The sequence below is a fragment of the Hippocampus guttulatus genome, chromosome 1, assembly GCF_054856545.1.
Source record: "Hippocampus guttulatus isolate MCC_2025c chromosome 1, RoL_Hgut_1.0, whole genome shotgun sequence".
NCBI lineage: Eukaryota > Metazoa > Chordata > Actinopteri > Syngnathiformes > Syngnathidae > Hippocampus > Hippocampus guttulatus.
In genome coordinates this window covers 5,683,815-5,694,635 of record NC_141261.1, presented here as the reverse complement: position 1 = coordinate 5,694,635, position 10,821 = coordinate 5,683,815, and the positions used below count along the sequence as shown (strand labels likewise).

The 10,821-nt window shown below is 41.5% G+C and overlaps 1 protein-coding gene across 1 annotated transcript; it reads right to left on the bottom strand.

Moving 5' to 3' along the window:
• Positions 1–884: 884 nt before the first annotated feature.
• On the bottom strand, positions 885–10,724 carry dcp1a (decapping mRNA 1A). The gene is made up of 9 exons (XM_086105988.1): positions 10,593–10,724; positions 9,712–9,752; positions 9,505–9,632; positions 6,008–6,074; positions 4,874–5,012; positions 4,370–4,456; positions 3,167–3,796; positions 2,865–3,083; positions 885–2,203 (listed from the first exon to the last, which is right to left on the bottom strand). The coding sequence occupies exons 1-9, from the start codon at positions 10,722–10,724 to the stop codon at positions 2,123–2,125; spliced, it is 1,524 nt and encodes a 507-aa protein (XP_085962114.1). The 3' UTR covers positions 885–2,122.
• Positions 10,725–10,821: the final 97 nt, after the last annotated feature.

The window sequence follows — 10,821 nt, the reverse complement described above, 5'->3', positions numbered from 1 at the left end:
CCCCATTGCGGGACAAATAAAGGATATCTCAATTATCAAAAAATAAATAAAAAAATGTGCATGTCAATTTGTGGCAATGGCCGTTTTCATGAAAATACCCCTCAACGTGCAATTTCTACTAAAATTGTCGATGTTTTGAGGTGTGATAACTAGCCATTTATGAATAGTTTTTTACTTTCAACCACTCAAAATGTTCAGTGGCATCAGAGCTATCCAAACACATATAGTTTGAAAAGGAAAGTCACAACAACTATGTAGAATTTATAGAAAGTAATAACCCACCACCAAATACTGAACAAGAACAAATACTTTTTAGAACAAGAAAAACAACAACACTTTTCAGAACTTTTTTTTAAACAATTTTTGCAAATGTTCTTCGTGTGTTTTCGGCACATGGGGTTTCCACACTTGTCACATGCATTTGATGCGATGCGTTTCTCTGTGCAGAGGTGACATTGCCTTCGTTTGGTTGTAGGCGCTGTGGCCTCATGTTGCTGCACTGCAGCCTGCTTCTCTCCTGCAGCAGTCTCTGGCTTTCGACGCTGAACCTCTGGCATGATTAGCGAATTACCAAGTTCCTCGAGGAACAGCCGTCTTCTATATAATTTCTTGGCATTCCAACTTGGGTTCACAGCCGTGTGGACTTCAACAGCCCTCCGGCCAGGTAGCCGGCGCCTTTATGCACAGGTATTTGGGGGGGGGGGGGGGGGGGGGGGTGGATACGCACCCAAACGTTTCGATGTGCCCGAATTAAAATGAAACTTTAAACATGATACAATTTTGCTCATAGATTCCTCTAACATCCCTTCATACAAGAACATAGACAGTGCTCTCTTTATCTTTTGAGAAGTTGTAAAAGTTAAAAAAATAAATAAATAAACGCGTTTATTGTCACAATTCTTTAATAACCAAAATATTCAGAATAAACCAAACGACACTTGGGCACTTCCGAAAATAAAAACCAAACAATTTTAGAATGAGTTCACAATTTGGGGACCAATCAAACGGCTGACGATTAAAAAAACTATTCCACACGAAGATCAACTCAACTTTATCCTTATTTCTGATGTGAGCAAATATTGGTTGGGCAAAACGGAAGCACAGCAATGTACACTTTACTCAAGTGTACATTGAAATCAACTTTGGAGTTAAAAACATCCTATTAAACAGCTGGTGATCATGACTCCCACCCACATATATACGCAAGTTCTTAAAATAGACCCGTCAGTCACAAACAATCTATTTTGTATTTTTTTTTGCACATTGATTGATCAAATGATAGAAATGGTATGTACAGTACATTGTACGTATGTAAATTTGCCAGACAAAATCAGTCAATTATTTGTAAATCTGTTTTGTGATGTCTATTCACATTTACAATTTTTAAGACAACCTAAGAGTTTGCATACATGTATTTTGTTTGGGGAAGGATTATTAATTCCTTAATTTCATGTATTCTCCACCCAGTTCTGTTCAGGCTTGATTTTTTTTCTTTTTAAGAAAAAGCTGTCCTTCATGTGCTACTACTTGGGTATATACAACATGCTTTCATGTTATGTTCAATGATACTATTTGGTGTTGACACTTTGCATTGCTGTAACCTTTTCCTTAAAAAGGATGAACGGTATGAGCAAATGAAAGTGGAGGGAGGAAAAAACTTGTTCCATATAAGTTCTCAAAAGTAGTTTTACAAAGTAGACTTTTTTTTTCTTGTTCGACCAGTGCCTTTCCGCACAATCACGAAAGGACTGACTATTATTGCTGGAGAGAGGTGGAGCAAAAAGGGAAATACAGTACTGTACAGCCATAAGAACGCTACTCATTTAAAGAGAAAGATTATGATATCCTCTATGATATCCACAGGTGATATAAGAAAAATAATAGTATCTCCCAATAGGTCAAACTCGTCAGGGACTAAGCTTTCAAAGTCCAATGACTAAAGTTCAGGGTCTCATGAATTGGTCAGTGCAAGATTGGGGACACCTGAGGTGGAGAAAAAAAAAAAAGTTCCATCCTCTAGTCCTCATGACCAAATTTATGAAGAGCGGCCTATTGTGCGAGGAGTCAGGCATCAGCGTTGACATTGTGTCGGACGGTTCCTCAGTGTACGTGGGTTGAATAATTATAGCTTCAGGTTGCCTAAGTCCTTAGACACGCTCCGCAGGTACGCGTCATGAATGGCGCCGAGGAAGGCGGGGTCGTTCTGGATGGCAAAAACACGAATCGTGTTACTCAACTGGGATACACAGCCGGTCTCTCAGGAACATTCTGGATATTTTGTCAGAAACATTTGCATCTCAATGTGCCACCAGTAAGTCTCTGAACAGCAATATTTTCATTCAGTTTTTGAGCATATTTTCTTGATTTGAATAATTTTGAGCCACAACATACTAACAGCTTAAATAGATAATAGTGTTTAAATTCATTGATTGTTTTCAGTCTGTACTGTGCGTGGCTATGTCTTTTTTTCTCTCTCGAGTCACGTATTTTTTTCCCCTGTTGGATGATGAGGGACATTTAGAGGATTGGCTGCTCTTTCGCTGTCACGTTAGTCAGCCAGCCACAGCTGTGGATTCACGGAGGTGCGCGGCGACATTTGTACGATGATGTGATGACATAAACGACCATTATTGCCATTGGACGGCTTGTCAAGTCCAAATTTTATGGTGAGCCATTCAAAAGCCGTGGTAATGCGACTCATTTGCAAACTTCAAGTTCATCTACCGCACATCCTTTTGTCATTCCCGGGAACATTTTCAACCTGTCATGTCAGTCTATGTTTCACGTCAGTCTATGTTTCACGTCAATTTGGCTCTGGCTGGTTTCGAGATTTTTTTTGAAACTGGCTTCTGAAAATGCTGTACCTTAATAAGGTGTATGAGAGTCTTTTGGAGCTGAGCTTTGTCGCAGGACGGTTGTGGGGCTTCCATAGACCCCGCTGAGGTGGTCAGGAGTTCGGAGGAGGGTGAAGGGACGACGACCGCTGCAGCCGCCTTATCGAGGGACTGCCGGAAGGCGCTGGGGGACAGAAGCACAGAAGAATCCGACCCAGAAATACCAAGACCGAGACTCATAGGGACGGGCTGCAAGCAGGAGAGACAAAAAAAGTGCATTTTGATGACCACAAATGAACGACTGCATCTGTAAAGAGATGTTGACAACTCACCGCGAGAGGTTTGATCAAGTTTGGGGCTTTAGAGAGAACATCCATTTCTTGCGTGAGCTGGAGGACCGGTTCCCTCATACGTTCTTGGAAGTTGTGGGGTGGTACCAGGGTGCTCGGCAGGAAATTGGGCGCTAGGACGGGTTTGTGGATTTCCGCATTCAGCGACTGGACTGATGGTTTCAGTGAGCTTAGGAGCTCCTGCTCCAAATAGGCTCGGGGTGCCGCGGACGCCACCGCGGATGCCACCGCGGAGCCAGTGGGAACAGTTTGAGTTTGGGAACCCGCTGGTGGCACCATGAGAGGTATGACCGGGCCAAGAGATCGGGGCTCGGCCCCCGGGCCCACCGGTTGGAAAGCGGGGCTCGGGTGTAGCGCATAAACTGTTGGGAGCAGGCTGTGTCCTTGGTGAACTTGGTTTGACCCGGGATGCTGGGCAGCAAGGTGGGGGGGACAGAGAGGGTTTGGGTGGACTGGAGGTGGATAGGTCTGGTTCTGGGGGTAGGTCGCCGACGGCTCGCTGCAAGCGGCGGCTGGATTTGGGGTCGGCATGGCAGGCAGAGAAGGGTCCTTGGGGATGGATGAGCCGAAAAGCTCCTCGACTGTGATCTGCTTCACCACCGTGTGAGTCTTCTGATGGGCAAAGAAGAATACGTGTGAACAATCAGGTGAACCATTCAAAGGAATCCAAAAATTGTGTGTGCAGACCTCAACCGTGTGTAACGCTTGAACATGATGTCATCACCTCTATACTTTATTACGGGCTGTACAGTCTCTTAGTATACAGTAGTAAACCCTCTGTGGAAAAAAAAGTCTCTGTTATTTGTTCTTATCATATTTGGCATTTTATCTGATATTTTATTTGATATTTTTCCTAAGTGCTCATTGGGGGGGAAAAAAAGTTCAGCAGATATGTAAGAAAAATCACAACATTTTGTTGAAGAATTGACCTGTGACATATTTTTATCAAATGTGCCCACGGGTCAGAAGTGGCAAAACGTAATCCTATTCTGATCCAGAGTTTGCAATTTTGCATTTTACAGAAAATAAACGTTACGTGGAGAAATCTCATTGAACATGTTCAGGCAAATATATCGAGTAACTGTAAAATCTCATCAGATCACCTCATAATTTGTCCATTTGAATGCATGACCTTATGAAATGTCACTGTTCTATTTATGTATTCATATGTCAAGCATTGCACACCTTATCAGGCGGCTGAGAACTGTGCACATGATCGAAAGCTTCCGTGACGTTCGGCTCTGGAGATACTTCAGCATCCCCGGACTGAGCCTACATGACAGGAACAAAACATAAGATCAATTACAATTTTCTTAAAAAACCAAACAACAACAAAAAAAACCCAAACCAAACCATAAACCTTTAAACAGAGAAAGAGAGGAGGTGTTGTTTTTAAGATAAGATATCCCTTTATTTGTCCCGCAATGGGGAAATTAGTCAGAATTCAGAAAGGAAAACGCTGGGTAGGCAGAGGGAAAATCACCCTCTCCTCTTTTGGTGTACCAATCGGTATAAAGTCATTGGATAGCCTAAAATATGGAGAATTTGAATTTGATTCTTGTCCGTGTAAAAGATTTGTTAATGTTTGGTGTTAAATGTGACATTTTGTCTGTGTTACTCGGCTCCGGGGGGAAATGTATCGTTGGTACACTTCCAAAGGCAAGCATCAAAATGACTGAGCCAACTCACCTTCTGGTATTCCTCCTTGGCTTTGCTAAGCAACTCCAGGATGTCCCTGGGCCGTGCTTCGGCCACACCATTGGGCCGCCTGGGCTCCTCCTTCTCTGGTGATTGTCTTTGGGCATGTTCAGCCTCTAGTTTTACGATTCTGGGGGAGAGTCGGTGACACGGAGTAAGAAAGTGTGGACGTTGACACACGGCCCTAATTACGCATACTGTATATGTAAGAATGCCAAAACTTGATCAGTTGAATTTGATGATATCGCGGCAAGAGGCTGGAGAGAGTTGTTGTGAGACTTTCGGACTCGCCTCAGTGAGTCACACCAGTGGTCTATTCAAGGGGAGGCCTTAAATTCTACAAATACATTTTAAGATAATAGTGTGCTCGAGTAAACTTCCGCCAAATTGCAATTTGGCTATTTGCGCACACAGACGAAACTTATCCTTTTATTTTAACTGAAAAAACGCTCTCGTTTGCGTTGTTTGTGCTCCATCTGGTGGCATCTTGGTGCTAAAGTGAGGGGGAGCGCTTCATTTAGACAAAACTAGTCATTTGCCTTCACCTTGTGGCATGTAAAGGCAATTTTGGTACGGTATGGAGCTTTTAAGCGGGGTTGTCAATTAGTTGCAAATTTCTGTTTTATGGGGGAGGGTCTTTGTACTCATTGACGCCCACCCAAACAGGATTTGGCTATAGATGACCAATGTGAGCATCCCTGTTATCAACCAATCAGGAGCTCTGTTTCCTTTCTTTGTACTGCCTGACGCACTGGGCTCCGCCACTCCATTTTTGGGGCACTTTTAAGAACCAAACAGTAAGTTTGAACAATGCTCTGTGTTTCGGAAAGGTCAGAGTGAAGAAATTCACACTCGCGTCATATTTGTAATACGCATCCGCGATTGGAGAGCGGGGGTTTTGGTGGCAAACCTGAGCTCTAAGGTTCTTGGTCACGGTTTTTGTGGATTACATTTCCCTAAAAAAAAAATTAGGTTTATAATGCAGGGTGACTTTAGTTTTTTTTTTCTTCTCCGTGACATTGTTTTTGACTGGTGTTATTTATTCATTTCAAAAATACGGTACTAGTGATACCTGCAAAACAAATACCATATGACAAAAAAACTCTGGTCTTAATACACACTTACTTCACCATGAGCTGTGAAATGCGCTGGCAATCCCTCTTGTCGTAGAACCAAATACTGTAGATACCCACTGCAAGAAAAGAAAATACTTTAACTTGCATGATTGTGAAAAACAGTCTTCATAAAATGCTGGGTCACCCGTATTCAGTAAGTCTCTCCTCGCCGCATGTCCAAGTCCCACAATTTTTTGTTTTCAAGTTTTCAAATTGTGTTTTCCGAGTCACACATCTTTAACCTTGGAATTAATGCCATTTCCACAATTTCACTAACGGTTGGCTTGTGTATGAAATTAGCACAGTGTAGCGGCACCCCTTGATTTTCATCAAATGTTAATTGCACTTAAACTTGATCTTCAAGCAGATTTCACTCGTGTGTGTGTGTGTGTGTATGTGTGTGTGTGTGTGTGTGTGCACCTGTTACAGGACTTGCAAGCTGATGTTGGCAAGTCCCCGAAGAACCCAATGTTCCCTAGCAACCAAGGTATTTGCATCCTGACCGTATCTCTTCTGTATCCGAGGGGACTACAGGGCCACGTAAACAAGAGTATGTGTGAGCATTTACACTCTCATTAAACAGCTTCCTGTAGCTTTGAATACGACGGCCTCGCACGGGGTGTCCAAAACCCCCCCAAAAAAACAACAACAACAATATGGACGGCACGCTTAACTGTGACTAAACTTGGACTTGTTGAGCTTCAATCATCAAGCTTCTAACTTGCTTCTACAGAGATTTCAAGAGTATCTCAAGATTCCGTCAATTTCATTCATTTCTCGAGCCAGAAAAAGGACCAGAGCAACCAGGCTGCCGTGGAAACAACCAGAGGAATACACCGACTTTTCAACATACTACCGGGATTCAAACGGAGCCCAAAACGCTGCGACCGCAGTGACGCTGGAAGAGAAACTGGCTGAGTCTGAAACTTCATGACGAGTGACATCATGTCTTCCATACCAGGCAGGTTGAAGTGCAAACAAAGCCCAAAGGGGGAGCACTCGCCATTGACTTTGACCCTGGCGATGCTATTTTTCCTGATCAGCAAACAGATGGGCAAACGCTCTAATTCTTTATTCGTCGCCTTGATGAAAGTGATGTTCAGACTTGTGATCGACTGCCTTGGTGGGAGCACAGTCAGTTACTTTCTGAAGTTTTGAGAGTTTAATAATATGACTGGCACGAAATTGAAACCAAAATAGATACATGAACCCTTTCGTGCACATTCTAACCTGACAACATGATCAGCTGTCCACTGTAGTAACCGCTGTCCCTGAAAGGGTTCATGTGGGCGCAAAAAAAAAAAAAAAAAAAGCTGTCACACTCAACCCAAGGACAATCTTGATTGAAACTGGAGCTTTAATGAGGAACGTGAACAATTGGGGCCAAAAACTATGCCGGACCGCAACCATCTAATGGACCCGCGTGATGTTTTGAGCACTAACATCTCCTCAGAGGTTCACCTGCTGAATACTGCTCATGCCACCTGCGAGACTTCAAGAAGAAAGAAGAAATGTTTCGAAGAACACTGGGGAAGTGTTTATTTGGACTTTTCAGAGGTTTGTTTGTTTTTGGTTTGTTTGTTTATTGAGCATATATAGTACACACAATAACAGATTGACAAAAGGCAAACAAAAGTTATGAAAGGAAAATTAAAAAGTAAGTAAAAGAAAAAAAACACATCATCACAGTTGTATGCTCAAAGGAGTAGGAAGAAGTAAATAACTTATCTAGTCCTACCCCTTATTATGTAGCAATTTGAATTGATCATTTTTGAAAACAAAGAAGAAAAATCTACATATCATCAAATACTTTTACCCTTATGTATACTATACTTTTTTATTTATACACCTTTCGGTTTGTGTATATATATAATTATTCTTTCTCCTTTTTATTTCAATTTTCTCATATTCATTATAATTAGCATTTCTTGAATACAATTGATGAGTTGATCAAAATCCAAAACAAGAACAAACAGTTGTAATACTATATTTTTATAAGTATATCAAATTTATCTTCTTAATTCTGATTCATGTAGTTTTTTTGTACTAATCTTTTGAATTTGTTTTTGAACTCCTCCAACGATTTACTCATTTTCAGGTCCGTTTCAAGCTTATTCCACAGCTTGACACCTATTACTGATACACACCTTTGCTTGATGTTTGTTCTTGTTCTGGATTTTTTGTATTGATTAGTACCCCTTAGATTATAACAGCTCTCTCTAATTTCAAAAAGCTTCTGGATATTTTGGCAAAGGATATGTATTATGTGCTTTATACATTAATTGGGTGATTTTGAAGTCAACCAGGTCGTAGAATTTCATTGTGTTTAATTTGATGAATATTGGATTTGTGGGTTCTATATATTTATATATATTGAGGTACTGACATTCTTTCATTTTTAAAGGTGCGGGATCTTACGATATACAGTACGTACTTTGTACAAGTTACCGTCGCCAATACAACCGCTGGCTTGCTTTATAAAACTCCTGCCGTCGAGAGACCTTTCGTAGCTTAGCAACGCCGCTTCCCACGGAGGACCGGTGACATTTTCATCAGCGTTTGAAAGCATGAAGAAAATGAACATGAAGAAAATGTCCAAAAGCATTTTCATTTCCGCTGGGGAAAATTTGGAATCGTTGGGTAGATAAACAGATATGTAGCATTAAATATGAAGAGCACCGGTTTCCCTCGTTTGAAGGCGTAACCGAAATCAAGGCTTTACGAGACATTGTTGACTAGAACACATATGCCCATTGTGATCAAGTTGCGGTGCTGCATGCGGCCTGATACATACTGTCTAGTGGTGTTTTGAGTCACGCTAAAAGCGGGTGTCCGCATGTTGCGAGAGGTTTCCGGATATCCACACATTCTAAACACCAGGAAGCAAGACTGATGGTGTTTTTTCCCCCTTTTTCTTCCATGTGAATGTCATCAAATTTGTTGTTATATTGCAAGTCGAACTTTTGCTCTTGTCTTCATGACCTTAGTGTGTAAGTGAGCAAACACTGCTTTGGTATCCGAGTTGAAAGAACAGTGCTGTGCGATACAGACAACATTTTATATCCCAATAAAGGTTGATTTTATACTCTTATAACAATACATTAAATCGCAAAAAAACATGAAATCATTGGCAATTTTCGTTCATCTTTCCTTCATTTCTGGAAGAAGACTGCAGTTTTCAGTTCACTGAACTCAGCTCTCAAGTGAGCGGCGTGATAAAACAACAACAGGATCTTGAGCAAGTCATCACTGCTTTCCAGGCATGACCAAATTTGTGCAACAGCTGGAGACGGCATAAAACGATTCTGAAAGGCCGCTGGCACAAACTATGACTATACTTGATCCCAAATCAAACTGTGCCATGGATTTTGTAAACAAATACCTCGACAGTCGACAACAAGCTGTAAATTCAATGTAACGCACTGGTGGGACAATAGAAATGTCAAGAGTTACATTTGCTCTACTTAGGGAGAAGTACTGTATTGGATTGCATCCAGGAGTACTCACTGTTGTAATTCTTGTAGAGAAGGAAAGGCTCCTGCAGCTGAAACTCCAAGTCTTTGTTGATTGGCTCGACCAGGTTCTCTGTGCTCAGTCGGTTCATGATGGTGAAGCCATGGTAAGGGGAAGCGGACCTTGGTAGGACAACAATTACAGACATTGGGTTCTATTTCCATTGCTATAGAGATTTAATTAAAATGGTTACATTCTTACCTCGTATAAACAAACAGGGTGCCCTCGATTTCTGTCTTCTCCTGTAATCAGTCAGTGATGGTGTCAATTTCAACAAGTCAGTTGAAATCAAACTGAATTAATTTAGGGGTAGAACACAACTGTGACAAGCAACCTACCACAAGACTCAAAAATGATCAACTCGTTATTGGGGTGGATCTGTCTCGCGTAGCGAGCCAGCTGTCATCACGCGCCATATACAGCTGATGCTGACAAATCATTGGCTGAGTAATTGTGTGAGGGTTGGTCACTATGTTCATCAGTGGGTCTAAAGAGCCGAACAGTACGATAGCAGACACCCAGACACATTTTCAGAAATCTGCAGATAATTTAGGATTTTCTTGGTTGTTTATTTTCAACCCTGATGCAGGCACTCCAGATACAACTATTTGAATACTAGACATTAAAAAGTAATTCCAAAATCTATGTAAAACGTGATACTATCTGACAATTACACACAGGATGACATTATATTGTAGTGCATATTATTTCAATGTATTCTTTATTTTTGGATCTATTTTACACGGGAAACCCGAGAGGCACCGCAGAGGCTCCAAATGAGATAGTTCCTATTCCAAGCAGTCTGGAACCCAGCATTCGTGTTCTCCCTCTCTACAAAACCTCGAAACATGGTGCATAGCAGTAGCCAAAGGTAGCTCATATAAAGTAATATTGTGACATTTATTGTATTTGTAACAATTTCACTCAAACATATACTGGGCAGTTAAAGTCTAGAGAACTTAACATAGCTCACAGCGTTGTTTTGATCGAGAGTTAGCTTCGACATGCCAAGTTAGTTTTCCGATGTGCGAGCTTCTTTCCTCGCTCTCGCTTCTTTTTTTTTTTTTTTTTTACAAACTCACCCATTCGTTAGCTTTGGAGTTGAAGTTGTACAGGGCTACCTGGCCGGTAACGTCAAGCAACGTGTTTATGTATGGATCTTGTCTTTGGAGAGCCGCTAAGCTCATCATATGTCCAGCATTTGCGGAGTCCATCTTGGATGCGAATATTGCTCCCACACGGACACATTTCTAAAGGACACAATTAACTTCCGTTTTAACCGGATGTTGATTCTTTACAAACGAATCCAGT

What these genes read in the sequence shown, in the direction of transcription:
- dcp1a (XM_086105988.1), bottom strand. Translation starts at nt 10,724, where the DNA reads ATGGACTCCGCAAATGCTGGACATATGATGAGCTTAGCGGCTCTCCAA. An exon ending in ACTTGATCAAACCTCTCGCG is followed by an intron (nt 3,084 to 3,166) that starts GTGAGTTGTCAA and finishes TCCTGCTTGCAG; the next exon opens with CCCGTCCCTATGAGTCTCGG. An exon ending in CTCTCATACACCTTATTAAG is followed by an intron (nt 2,204 to 2,864) that starts GTACAGCATTTT and finishes TTTGCCATCCAG; the next exon opens with AACGACCCCGCCTTCCTCGG.